This window comes from Saimiri boliviensis, chromosome X (genome assembly GCF_048565385.1).
Source record: "Saimiri boliviensis isolate mSaiBol1 chromosome X, mSaiBol1.pri, whole genome shotgun sequence".
In the NCBI taxonomy this organism is placed as follows: Eukaryota; Metazoa; Chordata; class Mammalia; order Primates; family Cebidae; genus Saimiri; species Saimiri boliviensis.
Genome location: NC_133470.1, coordinates 3,862,060 through 3,878,808, shown reverse-complemented (window position 1 = coordinate 3,878,808; position 16,749 = coordinate 3,862,060). Strand labels below are relative to the sequence as shown.

The 16,749-nt window shown below is 44.4% G+C and overlaps 1 protein-coding gene across 1 annotated transcript in view; it reads left to right on the top strand.

Moving 5' to 3' along the window:
* The window catches only part of PUDP (pseudouridine 5'-phosphatase), a 102,058-nt gene extending 85,569 nt beyond the window's left edge, over nucleotides 1-16,489 (top strand). The window contains exon 4 of the mRNA XM_003920287.2: nucleotides 14,941-16,489. Coding sequence (XP_003920336.1) covers nucleotides 14,941-15,117 — 177 coding nt within the window. The 3' untranslated portion in view covers nucleotides 15,118-16,489. The remainder of the gene's footprint in view (nucleotides 1-14,940) is intronic.
* Nucleotides 16,490-16,749: the final 260 nt, after the last annotated feature.

The window sequence follows — 16,749 nt, the reverse complement described above, 5'->3', positions numbered from 1 at the left end:
AGGTCAGTGGGACCCTTCGTTGAGAGTGGTTTCAGTAGGTTCTCCAAAAACTGTTTAGCGGAGTAAAATTGAATAGAATAGTCCATGCATTTTGTCCTAAGATGTAAAAATTGGCTTTGGGGAGATGAAAATGAAATCTTACTTTTTTTAATGTATCAAGCACTGATATACATATAGAAAAATATAGTACCTCTGTGTTATTATGACATGTTATGGGGATAGCCTGTTGAGGGAAAATAACTGAAAAAGCTTTTTGGGGGGTGATCATGAATGAAGTAATTGTGAAGCACTGAGTTAGTCATACATTGTATCAGACAAGTACTGTGTCAGTAGCCCCAGTAATTTCCAAGGGTGGCATTTAGTAGATTTGCAGGTGAGCTCCTCCTTTTTAAGGGTGTCTACAGTAGACTGTGTCCCTATCACTTTGTTTAAGCTGGGTGACAAAGTTGTCTCAATTTGCCCAGGCTATCACAGTCTAGCTCTGACACCCCAAGTCCTAGACACCAACCCGCATCTGGTCACTCTGGTCTAAGATGGACTTGGCAACAGCTTGACTGAATCCCCTGTGAGAGGATCATGTCTTTGCGACGTGCTGCGAGTCTTGGGCCAGTTTTTCTTCTAATTAATTCTGACCATCCAGAGCCCCACCATATGTCTTGGTCAGAAGCTGCATTAAATTGGTATCCCTCATTGTTTTCTGAAACAAAGCATTGCTTCCTCATTTGAAAGTACAAGGAGGTTGGACCTGAATTTTGTACAAATAAAGCACATGTACCATGGGGTTTGGAGTTCCTTGCTAGGTTTCTGTCTCTCAGACATCAGTAAATTAGTACATATTCTTTATTAACACTTGTAGCGGGAACATATATGGTTTATTCTACTAGCTGACAGCCTCTTCATGCAACCAGAGGGTGTATTGATTTGGTTTTGTTTTGTTTCTAGGATGATCTACAACTAGGTATAGTCAGACAACCTTATAGGTATGTTCCAGTGTTTAACCTTGGACCACTTTCTGGATCCACTGTTGACCACTGCCACAACAAATTGCCACAAACTTAGCATCTTAAAACAACATTGATTTCCATCTCATGATTCTGTGGGTCAGAATTTCAGGCATGGCATGGTTAGGTTCTTATGTCAAGTCTCACAAGGCTGAAATCACAATGTCAGCCAGACTGCACTCCTGCTGAAGGCTCTGGAAAAGATCCATTTCCAGATTCGTCCAGGTCCTTGGCATAACCCACTTCCTGGCAGTGAGGACTGAAGCCCTATCTGCCTGCCGCTATCAGGGGGGCTCCACCTTGTCTCCCAGAAGCCTCCATCTGGCCCTCGCAGGGGGTACAGCATCTCAGATCTAGCCATGGAGGCAGAGCTCTTCTGACACCTGGGCTCTCCCCTCTGCAGCCTCTCTCCTGGTGCAGCCACAGAAAGTTCTCTGCTTCTAAGGACAGAGCTGATCAGATTAGACCTACCCAGATAATCCAGGGTACTCTCCCTCCCCTAACCTTGATGATATCTGCAAAGCCCCATTGACCTTGCAGGGTCCACATGTAGGGTCCTGGGAGTTGGGGCGTGGGCATCTTCATGGGCTGTGCTGCCTCCCACAGAGCTTGCTCTTGGTTCTAGTTTCCTCAGTGATGAAATGGGCATAAGAATGGGAACAAAGCTACTAGGCACTCTCTGGGCTTTCCTCCCTCCACATCCTTTGTTTCTTCTAGAATGTTCTCTAGGGGTACCTGTCTCTGGTTCTTCCAGAGCAGGCGTCCCCAAACTACAGCCCGCAGGCCGCATGCGGCCCCCTGAGGCCATTTATCCAGCCCCACCGCCGCACTTCAGGAAGGGGCAGCTCTTTCATTGGTGGTCAGTGAGAGGAGCACAGTATGTAGCGGCCCTCCAACGGTCTGAGGGACAGTGAACTGGCCCCTTGTGTAAAAAGTTTGGGGACGCCTGTTCCAGAGCCTGGCTGCAGGCCACCCCCTTCCGGATGCATAGCTGCTTGCCCTAGTCACTGAGTTGTCTTGGACGTGAGAAGTCAAGTGGCAGCCTTCAGATGAGGACTAAGCTGATAAGGAGAACCTGTTGGTGAATGTGAATTGGAGCTCACTTGATGCTCCCCTTTTAAGAAAGGGAGAATCTGAGTTGGAGGCTGACATAACTTAAATCTATAAGGAGGCAAACCAGGGGGCACTTGAAGCATTCTCATCCGACCTATTGTCAGCTTAGAGGAAAAAAGCTGATGTTGTGCAGTATTTAATATTTATTGTTCTTGATTAAAAAATTACACTGTATTATTGTTGCTACCATGTTGTTTGAAGGTAAATCATATTTACCTAGGTTATTTTACCAGTAGCTACCAGGATCTCTGGCATGTGACCAGTCAGGTGCATGGTCGGGGAACTGGAGGATCACTGGAAACTCCAGTACCTGAGAGTACTGTGTGGTTCTTCCGTCATCTTTCCTTCCTTCTTTCCTCCCTTGCTCCCTTCCTTCCTTCCTCCCCCCGCCCCCCTTTTTTTTTTTTTCTTGATGGAGTGTCACACTGTCACCCAGGCTGGAGTGCAGTGGCGCATTCTCGGCTCACTGCAACCTCTGCCTCCTGGGTTCAAGTGATTGTTGTGCCTCAGCCTCCCTAGTAGCTGGGATTACAGGCATGTTCCACACACCTGGCTAATTTTTTTGAATTTTTAGTAGAGACGAGATTTCGTCATGTTGGCCAGGCTGGTCTTGACCTCCTGGCCTCATGTATTCCCCCAGCCGTGGCTTCCCAAAGCGTTTCAGTTACAGGCATGAGCCACCATGCCTGGCCCTAACTTCATTTTCACAAGCTTCTGCGGATCAGTCCCCAAGCAGCAGAAAATCCAGAGCTTGGTACTCGGATTATATGTGGAACCGTAAAAGTTTGGGATCAGCTTGGAACCTTCATTACTTAATAGCTTCACAAGCAAACCCAAGAGCAGCCTTGGAAACTCAGGTTTGTGGCTGATACTCCTTGAGACATTTTTCGGTCCCAGTGGACCCAGGATCCCTTCCTGAAGGTGCAGCCCCCACCTGCAGGGTCTGATGCCTACACAGCGTGCTCTGGCCCTCTCCATGATGGCCCCATCTTCCACCACCCTCAGGCCAGGCCCCACATCCAGCGCATTCTAGCTCTTCTTTAGCCCCCGTGGCCAGATCGGTCTTCCAGCCCAGGCTCAATCAGAATCTCAGGTTATAAAAAGGAAGGCAGGATGCCTCCCACCTGTTTTCAGAATTGAGAAGTTGCTCATGCCCCTCTCTATCCACAGGAAAGGAATGAGGGATGGGCCAGGCCTGTGTTGCCCTCACAGGTGCCCCCAGCACCATTTTGTCATGAGCACTCTGCAGAGCCCATTGCCAAGGGGCCTGGGGAGGGGACCGTTACAGAGCTGGTCCCTTCAGTTCTGAATTAAGCAGTAGCCTCAGTGCCATGTGAGCAACCATTCATGCAAGAGAAGAGGCATTTGAGGTGAAATCTGCCTCATGTGTCATTATTACAGGTAAGATTCAGAGTAGTTCAAGAAAACAAAGCAAATGAATTGCACTTGCATTGACATCAGTCATGCCATCCTTGGATACCTTTTGTGAAAACGTCCCCGAAATAGATTCCTCGGAGCACTGCTTTGTGGGACCTTCACTGAAGGTAGGTGTCCATGCCTGAGAAGCCTCAGTGAAGTTTAAACTGCAGAGTTATCCATGGCAGTACTTCTGGAAACATTTCTGTGCTAATTGTACATGGCAGGTCCCCAATTCCTCATTTAGTGGGAGGAATCTCCTTTTTATGGAAGATTTCTCCAGACGGCTATGTCACAGAACATTGTGCAAACCCTTCACCCCATGAACATTCTACTACTAGACAATTTAGAATTGAACATTAGTATGAGCATGGGAGGTAAGTGAAAAGAACATAAGCCTCACCTGGGATTCCAGTACATCGTTGTTTTAGAAAGACTGACTTTGCAACAACACATATAGATGCTGGCTTTTATTTCATGAGTCAACAGTTAATATATTTGCAGGAAGGATAATTGAGGGTGTCCCTTTGCAAACTAGAAAATAAATCCATCCTGAAGGGTGTTGGCTTTGTAGGCCTCTCATCGCCTGTTGAGTAGGTTGTCAGGCCACACACGATGGGTGTCAGGATAGAAAGGACCAAGGAGAGGACCGAAGAGAGGCTTCTGCATTGCCGCCTGCCACGTGCTCACCACACAGGCACCTCATTGGCTCATCCACTGGCTCATTTGATCATGAAGTTTTAATCCCCTCCAGGGTCCAGTGAATTCCTTCGGCTTTTTCTCTGTGTTTATCAGTTCCCATTATAAATGACAGCTTCTTCTACATGGCACATTTGGAGATGACATGGAAAAATCAGTCACACAGGCCAGGAAAGGTACTCTCTTGGTGCCATGATAATCCTGTTTGGGGAAGCCTTCTCTGTAGCTTCTCTCAAAGGCAGGCAAAACATTGCTGTGCTTTTGCTGTCCTAACAATGTGTGGAGTTACGTTATACAGCAAGCATTCCACAAGCAGGTCTCATCCAAGGCACCGCAATGTGGTTTTTCCATAGCGAAAGTGCTGTTGAAAAGAAACACAACTTGTTGCTCTACGTATTCGAGCATTTTATTCCTGTACATGGCTAATCTTCTGTCTGAAGTCATAGTGTCCCTCTAAATACACAAAACTCAGTAGGGGCCTCTTGTCACACCTTCGAATCATGAGTCTCATGCAGAAGGCTACGGAAAATGAATTGATTTCACACGTTTTACTCAGAACACGTGGAAAAAGAACATGGTTCTAGTGACCATCTAGAAATTTGTGACTTGTTGTTGACTCTAAGACAGTCTGCACCTTTGAAGGCCTTGCTGGGCTTTTCACTGGTTTCTGACAGATTGGTGGATATGGCATCTGTACTATAAAAAGAGGAAATTAGAGAAGTTTTTTTGAGCTATCTTGAAGTCTTTGGCTCACCACTTAATTTACATACATACACTTTAATGTGCATGCTGAGTGCCTGTCATGTACTTTCCAAGAATAAAATGACACAGAGATAATTTTTTTTTTTTTTTGAGACAGAGTTTCGCTCGTTACCCAGGCTGGAGTGCAATGGCGCGATCTCGGCTCACCGCAACCTCCGCCTCCTGGGTTCAGGCAATTCTCCTGCCTCCGCCTCCCGAGAAGCTGGGACTACAGGCGTGCGCCACCATGCCCAGCTAATTTTTGTATTTTTAGTAGAGACGGAGTTTCACCATGTTGACCAGGATGGTCTCGATCTCTCGACCTCGTGATCCACCCGTCTCGGCCTCCCAGAGTGCTGGGATTATAAGATAATTCTTTAGGAAGCTTTCCTGCCCATCCCCAACCAAGTTGCTAAATCCTAAATTTTTTTCAACGGCTTTTCTCTATAGAGAAGGGATCAATTTAGGATTGCAGTTCATTCATTTACCTACCTTGTAACTCTAGAGGATTTTGTTATAAGTATGTTTATATCAGTCATGGTTTTATAGTTTGATTTGCAGAGCACTGTTGATTCAGTAAAACAGCAGCTCTGCCGTGGACAAGGGATGCTGACTGTATCAGCACTATTACTTAAGGGAATGCAGCACCGCATCTAGCTTACTAGTAGGTAGGTGAATGTGGGTAGGTGGATGGTTGGATGAAAGAAGGGAGAGAGGAAAGGAGGGATGGATAAATAGATAGATAAATAGGGATAGATGGACAGATGGATGGATTGATGAATAATATAAACAAAAGTACTAATTAATAACAAAATACATGCATACCTCAGCAGTCATTTTTACAGCATTACTTAAAAGTTTCATGTTTAAACAAACATCTAGTAGTGTATACGTATCCAACGTGACAACATTCTGTTACTTATTTAGAGATCATTATCTGACAAGATGAAGTCAAATTGAACTTAAACTTCAATATAGCACTGCCAATCAAAAATCAATTAACAACAAAGTTTAAGGCCTCCTTGAAGTTTTAATGTCTCAGTATGTGAAAATTGAACTTGATACTATAAAATTAATGCATAGGAAAAAACCTACTAGGAAAAAGCCTGGTTTTTGTGATGAGATTCAGATCATACATGGCTTTTTATTTGATGAATAGTTGTGGGCAGCTGCTGTCAGATGTTCTTTCTGTGCTTCTGTGTAATCCCAGGACTTCTGGGAGCCCTGAAAGTACCTTTCAGTGACTTCCTTCCAAATGCTGTATTTCACTAAGCAAAAGGGAAGGCTTTATTCCTTAGAGATGATATAGTAATACTTAGAAAGCTCACTAGTTCCACTGAAGCACATAATTTAAAATAGACACGTCATGGTTTAAAAGGTAAAATCAGTTACAAAATGTGATCCCAGGCAGGCACTGGCAGTGCTCTGCCTGAGGCCCGGAGGAGGTCCCAGGGTGCTGGATTGGAAAGGGGCTGACTCCTTCCCTGCTGTGGCCATTCTGTCTGCTTCCCTAAGGGATGTGCTGTTGATCCCAGCTGCTGAGAGGAAATGGTGTATAAGTGCCATGGGGATGGGGATTTACAGTATGGGAGGAGCCAAAGGTGGAGGCATCACTGGGAAGTGAGAGCTGGGGAGGAATGTGCGAGCATCACAAGCCTCGGGCCCTTCTCGTTCTCTTGAAAATCTAAGTGGCAATTTTAGTCATTGATGAAAAACTAAAACTTTTCAATTTTTTTTTTTTTTTTTTTGAGACAGCAGAGTTTCGCTCTTGTTGCCCAGGCTGTAGTGCAGTGGCGCAGTCTTGGCTCACTGCAACCTCCACCTCCCAGGTTCAAATGATTCTTCTTCCTCAGCCTCCCAAGTAGCTGGGATTACAGTCATGCACCACCATGCCTGGCTAATTTTGTATCTTTAGTAGAGACAGGGTTTCACCATGTTTGTCAGGCTGGTCTCTAACTCCTGATCTCAGGTGATCCACCTACCTTGGCCTCCCAAAGTGCCGTGATTATAGGTGTGAACCACTGGGCCCAGCAAGTTTTGTTTTTTTTTTAATTATCTTTTTTTGTTTTTCTGAACGTTGAACTAAAGAACTAGCGGGGGTACTTTTCTACTCTTTCTCCTGTTTCTTCTTTTTTGAAATAAAGAATAAACTTTTCCAAAACTAGTATTGTTTCTAGCAGTTATTCCAACCCAGTGCTTTACTATTGATCTGTAATGTGATGATTATTGCAATGCATAAACATGACCTATTTGGAATATATTAAGACTGAAATGGATAAAAATTAGTATATATATTTAAAAAAAAGAAAGAAAACCAACCTGGCTCCTGACACTGCCTCCTGCTGGGTCCCCCTCCTGTCCAAACTGTACCTAGAGCTGCATCCATGCAGCTGCTCACTGCACAGAAATGCCAGGGCTGCCAAGGTCGCTTCTCAGTGGTCCTCCTATCTAATCAGCTGCTGCTCTGCTCTGATGACTCCCGACCACACCTGCAGCTCACAGCCATAGCGCACGGAGACCCCAAGCCTTCCGCTTAGGTGTCCCAGGATGGCCTCAAACCCAGCTTATCACAAAAGCTACCTCTCCTTCCCACCACCGAAATGGTGGCCCCAAGACCTACTACATCAGGAACGAGAGAATCAGCTTCTCCCATCAGCCTTATCATCCAGCTCCTTAGTACTCCTTAGGGTTTCCTCTAATTCCATCCATTTTTATTCATTCCCCTTGTGCTTGAACTGTTTCCCTCCCCCCATTCAGATGCTGAAATCCTCTCCCCTAATGTGATGCATTAGGAGGGGGGGCCTTTAGAAGATAATTATGTCTTAAAGGGAGGGTCGTGGGATGAGTGCCCTCATAAAATGGACCTCAAAGAGCTGGCTTCCCTCTCTCTCTCCCCTCTGTGTGAGGGCACAATGTGAAGCGGCCACTTGTAAACCATGAAGAAAGCTCTTCCTAGACCACACTGGCACCCTGATCTCATACCACCTGCCTCCAGACCTGTGGGAATTCCCTGTCTGGGGTTTAAACCACCCAGTCTGTGGTATTTCCTTACAGTAGCCTGAAGGGACTAAACCCTGCTCCTGTCAGACAGAGATACTCTTACATGTAACTTCCTACGTATAAAACGGAACTTTTAAGCTATATGATGTTTGTCTTTAAGAAATTACAGTGCAAGGACCTTTAAAGTCCCCCAGACAGGGTCTGTCTCCCAGGTTGCTGCTGTGCTTCAACATCATTGGAGAAGTGAGTTTAGCACCTCCAAGTGATAAGCCGCTGAGGTGCTTCACCTCCCTTGTAGCTGGAAATGTCATGCTCTCTAAATTAAATCCCTCAAGCTACAGTTTAATTAAGCTCATCTCACCTGGAGATCGAAATCAGATATATTTTAGCCTTTAGCTGGGTAGAGTGAAAAGAACATTGGATTCTGCAGAACTGGATTCTATTCAAGAGTTCTGTCTTCTGCATGACTACATGATTTCCAGCTTGCCTAAGTAGAGGAGACGCTGCATTTGCTCTGTCTGTTCCCTAGCACTGACTTTCCATGGCCCCTTTGTGGCTCTAAATCCTGTATTGGGACATCTTCACCATCTTCGCTAATTTAGCAGACATTTATCAGTGCTCCCAATTTGCCATTTCATTCTGGGAAAGTGCATGAAAACCAGGCCCTGCCTAGTTATAGCCAATATGTGGGCCTCCATGCAAGCTGTGTGAAGAATATTCTTGACCAGATACTTCCTTGAAGTCATGTAAGTCAGCCATAGAAGGTCCCCTAAATACACTACAAAAAAATCACAAAACAATTTAAAATTATGTAGAATATACATGCCTACACACACATCCATGTGCATGTCCTGACAGAAATGATATGTAGGGTGAAGGGGGGAGATTTCAGGAGGCAGCAGGCCTGCCGAGAGCATGTGCTAGTGACAGTGCCATCCCTGGACCAAGCCCCAGTTCTCCAGCTTCACTGAAGGTGCAGGAGGCCTGATAGAAAAAAGAAGGGAGCCGTGAGCACGTCCACCTTTCCTGTCCCTGGCCACCACCTTCAAAGGAGCCACCCACCAAGTCCATGCAAAGAAAAGTCAGTCTGCCTCCACTGCCACTTGCAGAGGCTGAAGTCTCTTGGCTTAGAGAGAAAGGTTTCTTTCCACAGGTGCAAACATACAAATACATGATTCACTGTATGGGTGGTGGTATGAATGAGTTTAAGGTCAAGTGTAATCGATCAGTCATGGTGGGACAGGAAGGGCTGTTCCCTAAGTGAAAAAATGAGGTGCTTAGAAAGAAGCATGAGGGCCAACTTCAGTCAGGCTGAACCTCCTTTCACTGTAGCTGGGTGTGGCAGATGGAAACTGTATTGAGGTATTTGTTGTCTTCGAAAATAAAAAACATACCTCCTCCTTAATTTTATTTGTGCAAGAGATAAGCTGTATTATTTTGGCTTATAGTCTTCTGTCTTTTTTTGACACTTAAATCCTGTGATTACCAGACACAGTTGTTCCAGGTAGCTTTTAAGGATTTATTCTTAAATCCTTAACTTTCAGTAGATAAACACCCATGCTGTGAAAATTGTATAAATGGTTAGGCTTTTAGATACTAGGTACTTTTCTTGTAGGAGTGGTCCTATTTACAAGTGCATTAGATCTTTGGGTGTAACGAAGTCTAAAGACGACATAAAAATCTTTTGGGGCCGGGTGCGGTGGGTCAAGCCTATAATCCCAACACTGTGGGAGGCCGAGGCAGGTGGATAATTTGAGGTCAAGAGTTCAAGAGCAGCCTGGCCAACATGGCAAAACCCCATCTCTACTAAAAATACAAAAAATTAGCTGGGTATGGTTTTGCACGCCTGTAATCCCAGCTACTTGGGTGGCTGAGGCAAGAGAATTGCTTGAATCCAGGAGGTGGAGGTTGCAGTGAGCCTAGATCTTGCCATTGCATTCTAGCGTGGGTGACAGAGTCAGACTATGTCTCAAAATCAGTCAATCAATCAATCATCAATCAGTCAATCTTTTGGGATGTTTTTAGTAGGTGCTTCAGGACACAGTAGTTGTTCTGCTTTATAATTCTACTGCTTCTAGGGGAAAAACGCAAGCAAACGAAGCCCGAAATTCCAGATGCTGTGGCATGACCCAGAATCATTCCCTGCATGCAGGCTGTATGGCTCAGATGCCATCTGGGCTCAGCACCAGGAGATTTATTTTCAGGACTCATGTTTGGTGTCTGCTCTTTGTCCTGTGTCCGGGGCTTTCTTTAAATTTGTGTGTAAACAATGCCTGATGTTAGAGGGCCAACCTCACTCTTTTCCTGTAAACCACTCACTTCTGCTCCACTCCTGTTCTGTTGAGTTTTCTTGCCATGTTTCCATCATCGACCACCTCTAGCTGACTATTCTGTTAGCTTTTGAAACTTCAGATTCTTTTTTCAAATTCCACCTTGATCAAATGAAATTCTTGTTAGCGGACATGAAGTGTAAAAGCCCAGCTAATGTTGGGGAAAAGCGTCTCCTGACAGCTGTTAGCAAAGTGGCCACATGAGAGGGGGAAGAAGAGGGTTTCAGGTGCCAGGGGCATCATGCATTCCCATTGCTGTTTTGGGCTGAGATCACCCATGGCTGTTTTACATCAGAGGCTGTAATTACTCTTGACCTTTAGAATAGTTAACTTTGCAAGGGGCTTGTGCTAAGAAACCCAAACCAAGTGGCCTGTCTTCTAGGTTTCCCCTCAATCATTTAGCACTGAGGGTTTTACTTGCTCGTGTAGATATATTTCAAATGGCCCTTCTGTTGCATAAGCGTATTATATCACTTTGTTTTTTTTTAGATGGAGTCTCACTCTGTGGCCCAGGCTAGAGTACAGTGATGCAGTCTTGGGTCACTGCAACCTCCACCTCCTGGGTTCAAGTGATTCTTCTGTCTCAGCCTCCAGAGTAGCTGGGACTACAGGCATGCATCAACCACCATGGCCAGCTAACTTTTTTTATTTTTTGGTAGAGATGGGATTTTACCATGTTGGCCAGGCTGGTCTGGAATTCCTGACCTCAAGTGATCTGGCCACCTCGGCCTCCCAAAGTACAGGTGTGAGCCAGTGCACCCGGCCTATGTCACCTTCTTATAATTAATCATAATAGCAACCAGTTACTGACCTTGACTTTTTACCACTGTTTATACTTAGTCGGGTCCCTCTTTAGGTATGACATTCATCTTATACATTGCATGTAATATTTCATATGTCAGTGCCATATTTGAATTATTAATTCTTAAAGATAGGTGGGGACAGATGAACACAGAAAAAACGGCAAAATGTGAAGGCCATGAGAAACAGTAAAGGTCTCCAAGAGCTGGTGTTGGCTGCTCCCACTGTGTCAGTGCTGCAGCCACTTGCAAGTTTTCCTCTTCACTCACAGCCCTCACTTAGTTGCCTTTAAACGGGGGTTGCCTTTGGGCAGATCTCTCAGGTGTGAAGGGACACCATGACCATGATGCCTGCATTTTCTTCCACTGCAGACCCCCTGTATTAGTCTATTTACACACTGCTGATAAAGACCCAAGACTGCATAAATTACAAAGAAAAAGAGGTTTAATGGACTTAAAGTTCCAGGCCTCGCAATCATGGTGCAGGCAAAAGCCATGTCTGACATGGCAGCAGGAAAGAGACATAATGAGAGCCAAGCAAAAGGATTTTCCCCTTATAAAACTGTCAGATCTTGTGAGACTTACTACGATGAAAACAGTATGGGGCAAATGTCCCCATGAGCCAATTATCTCCTATCGGGTCTCTCCCACAACACATGGAGCTACAATTCAAGATGAGATTTGGGTAGGGACATAGCAAAACCGTATTACCCCCATTAGGTGAGTGCAGGTGTTTTGGGTACCTTCCATTGTCTCTTAGGGAACTGCCACAGTTTACCAGCCACCGAGTTCCCATCAAGTATGTCTGTCATGCTCCTTGGAAGCAGGCTCATGCAAATAAAAGAGAGAATAAAAGCTGCTTTCACTTTAGCCAAGCAGTGTTACCCCAGGGGATAAACCATCTCTTCCTCTGCCCCAGCCCACATTTCACAGGTGGACCCTGCACAAAGCTTCAGAATCCCCAGAGAAGTGATGGATATTTCAAAATGTCATTTGACATTTAAGTGCCTATCTCTGGTCCTAGGTAAAAACAGTGGAGGGCATTTAGAATATGATCAAGTCATAACTTTTAAAAAGGCCAGGGCAGAAATATCATGAACAGGTAAGTCACTGAATGAGACAATTAGGAAAACCAGCCTGGGCAGTCTAAGTGGAGTCATTTCTTCCCCTGTCCTACGGTGACCAGTGTCTCACAGAAGAAAGAAACCAGGGGGTATCAGAAGCTGTCGGAAGGGAGGTGGTGGGTTGGACTGCTGTGGCTTGCCTGGGACTGTCCAGGGTGTAGCACGGAACATCCTGCCTCATGGCCAACCCTTCAGTTCCAAGCAAACCGGAACAGTTGGGCAAACCAGTTCCCTCCGTGAAAGTAACATAGCATTCACATTCCATTGTGATATGCATTAACTTACTTAATCCAGGGATTGGCCCTGTGTGGTAAGTTGGCTAAAGAGATATTTTTGCCCCAGATAGAAGGAAAGAATGGGATAATGGAAAGAATAAGGGAGGGAGGGAAAAGAAAAAAAGGCATTGTGCTGGCTATAGCACAGACCACTGGTAGTTAAGACTGTGTGTATGTTTGAGTGTTTAACAGTGAAAACATCAAAGAATGCAGAACTTCTCTTTCAGACCTGGCAGCAGGCTTCCATGAGCCCTTTCCAGGATACCAGTGCATTGGGTCACTGCTGTATACCTAGTGATGAGCTGAAGAGGATATTTTCATAATGAAAGGCAAAGGGGGCTGGGAGTGGTAGCACATGCCTGTAATCCCAGCACTTTGGGAGGCTGAGACAGGCAGATGACTTGAGTCCAGGAGTTGCAGACCAGCCTAGCCAACATGGTGAGGCCCTGCCTATACTAAAAATACCAAAAAAATTTATCTGGGCATGATAGTGCATGCCTGTAGTCCCAGCTACTTGGGAGGCTGAGGCATGAGAATTTCTTGAGACTGGGAGGCAGAAGCTACAGTGAGCCAAGATCGCACCACTGCACTTCAGCCTGGGCAAGAGAGCAAGACTGTCTCACAAAAAAAAAAAGAAAAGCAAAGGGAAAAAAAGAACAAAGAAGAGATGAGTGGAGAGCTGAAAGGCCCCATCTCCACAGCTCCTGGAGTTCTAGACCACATGTGGAGAAGAACAGGGGAGACGACTCAGCATAGGCTGCCATGGCGAGGAACTTTCTTCCCTTACAGATGTCTGGGCCCCTGTAGAGTCTCAGTTAAAAAGCATCAATAAATCTGTTTTTACATGAAGTGTGTGCCATTCCAGGAATGTAGGAAAGAAGCTTCCTAGGTGTGTGTCTTTCTGAGAGGGATGGTGATATGAAGATAGCACTTGTGGATTATGCTTGTTTATACCATGGAGCAGGCACCAGGGTGTCTACTTTGGAGGGAGCCCTCATGCACAACTTACTGTAACATTGTCAATGTGGTGGCACCGTTAGGAGCTCACTGATAAATGCAGTGTGCAAACACCCTATCTTATTTATTGGTTTTTCTTTCAGTACTTTTTAAAAAATTTATTAAGAAATAAATTATTAAAATAAATAATTTTATTTTAATGTTAATAGTCTATAGGGTACAGGTGGCTTTTGATTACATGGATAAGTTCTTTAATGGTGATTTCTGAGATTTTAGTGCACTCATCACCTAAAAAGTGTACACTGTACCCAGTATATAGTCTTTTCTTCCTCACCCTGCTAGTCCCCAAAGTCCATTGCAGGCGTCCCCAAACTACGGCCTGCAGGCTGCATGTGGCCCCCTGAGGCCATTTATCCAGCCCCCCGTCGCACTTCAGGAAAGGGCACCTCTTTCATTGGTGGTCAGTGAGGAGCACAGTATGTGGCGGCCCTCCAACGGTCTGAGGGACAGTGAACTGGCCCCCTGTGTAAAAAGTTTGGGGACGCCTGGTCCATTGTATATAATTCTTATGCCTTTCCATCCTCATAACCTAGCTTCCACCTATAAGTGAGACCATACAATATTTGGATTTCCATTTCTGAGTTACTTAGAATAATGGCCTCCAGCTCCATCCAAGTTGCTGCAAAAGACATTATTTCATTCCACTTTATGTCTGAGTAGTATTCTATGGTGTATATATACCACATTTTCTTTATCCACTCATTGGTGGATGGGCACTTAGATTGATTCCGTATCTTTGCAATTGCCAGTTGGAAACACCCCATTTTAAATGTGGGTGTCTGAATGAAGAGACCACAGGTTTTGGGTGCTGCTGTGTCCGTAATCCCAGTAATAAAGTGGATTTTCACTATCATCCAAAAGAGAGAATGCACGCACACTACATCTTTGTGCTCATGAGATATTTGTCATGTCACACCAGCACACACAGGAACTGAATTTTTAACTTAAAAGACTTAACCATTTAATTTTCAAACTACAGTACATAAAACAGGAGCAGCTCTGAAGTGGTTTTATATTTTAAGAGCATGATTTTTAGTTTTGCAATTGCCTCTCACACTCTGAATGTTCAATTATTGATTGAACAGATTGTTATGATCCCAATAAAATAAAGTTTTAAGCTGAGAATCTTGCCTTCCACTTCTTGCCTTCCACTTCTTGCCTTCAACCTTGCATTCCACTTCAACAATGCTTTGGCTGCGATGGAAACCTGTCCCCTTTAAAGGAGCCGTGGTGGGGACCCCCCCCCCAGAGCCAGTAAGAAACAGCATGCTATCCTCACCACAGTCTGTACTCTGGGGAGTCCCCACCGTAATTCTGTCTCATTCTGCACAGTTGCAAAGCCAATGGTGATGACAATAATAAACACTTTATCCACATGTCTGGTTCCATGCAAGGCCATCTCGACTTTCTTTTTATTCCTGCAGTGCCTTGTCTTTGAAGATGCTCCCAATGGGGTGGAGGCGGCCCTGGCAGCTGGGATGCAGGTGGTCATGGTTCCAGATGGAAACTTGAGCCGAGACCTGACGACAAAGGCCACCGTGGTGCTGAATTCCCTGCAGGACTTCCAGCCCGAGCTGTTTGGTTTGCCTCTCTATGACTGAAAGAGAGGGCCTCGCTATGCCACCCCCCAGCCCAGTCTCATGGTCCACACTGCTGGGGAAAGGAAAAGGAAATCAGCAACTCTCAAACAGCAACGTGCACAGTGATTTTAGCCTCCCGAGATTGGTGTTTCCATCCTGCGTTGACTTCCCTTACTCTAGCGTGTTGATAAAACGTGACTTGACAGTTGAGAGAAACACGGTAGAAACAGAAACAAAGCCCAGAACAAAGACGAAACTTGAATTACCATCTCAAAAATCAGGATAACGTACTATGTGCTAAAGTGAATGTACATGTATACATCTGCCACATGCACCTCTATATATGCACATGTATATCAGTAAGTTAATATGCATGTAGGAAATTACATGTGTATATATGTAGATATATGCATGCATATATATGTGAGATACATACTTTACCAAGACAAAAATGGAACATCATTTCTCTTTTATTCTAGTTTTTCTGAACACTGGGAAATGTAAACTGTGTATGCATATAAGTATATGCTTTATATATTCATATGTATGTACATATATCTGTCATCTGCATCACTCTCCTCAGTGTTGATGTCAGCATACAGTGACAACTGATAAAGCGAGATGGTAGTTCTGCCTAGCTTCCAGTCTGAGTGGGAAAGCCCTGTTTTTGATGAGCACTAAGAAGTACTTCTTGTTAGCTAACATTTAAATTCTTTTTGTGACCTCAGAATGTCTCTGGATCTTTCCTCATTGACTGACTCTGAGCCACATCATCCATAGTTTATTGTTAGTATGAACACAACTGTAGCATTTACCTGGTATCTACATCCTTATCTACATTGGAGAATGCTTTCTACCTCAGAGCAAACATTTGCCTCCTTAAAGAACACTGATGGCCTACACTTTTTGGATAGAAATAGAAGTTGATTTCAGAAAGTATGTTTGGTGAGTCTGAGTGCCCTGGGAGCACTTTTGGAATAATTTATCAGACATTGAACTTCTGTGATTAATTGCTTTTATAGAGTTACACCGTCTTTAAAATTTGTCTATGATTTGCCAGAGAAAAATGGTGGTAGCTATGGAAATCAGGAGTGAAGGAGTACTGCTCCGTTGTGGCTCAGCCCTTCCCAGTGGCCCCTGCCCTTTGATGTCCTTGAGAAGCTCTTCAATTCGGGAAGTTGCACACAAACCATAGGAAGGCATGTATGTGTGTGGTGGAGTGATTGTCTGTGGATGACAGGCCCTGGCTATTGCATCAATTTAGCAAATTTATTTCCTCATTCCCAATGGCCTATATACATGTGCACTTTGAATGCTCCTCTTAATCAGTTGTATTGTCTTACTGTTTCCCTAATAAATTGAATTAGTTAAATAAAATCTTTTAACACATGTTGATATTTTTATGGGAGTCATGTTTTTACCTTAAAAAAATAAGTCTTCCAAGAAATGTAAAATATATATGTGACTAAATTTTTAAAATCCCAATTAGTACTCCAAATGTAAACGGATATTTATATATTTTAAGTGAGCTATAGTGCCCTTGCAGCAGTGAATAGAGGCTTTCAGTGAAAGAGTCACTTCTTTGATTTAGTATCTTGTATTATGTTGATGTTTTCTAATCACTAAGCCATTTTGCATGAATAAGACAAATAG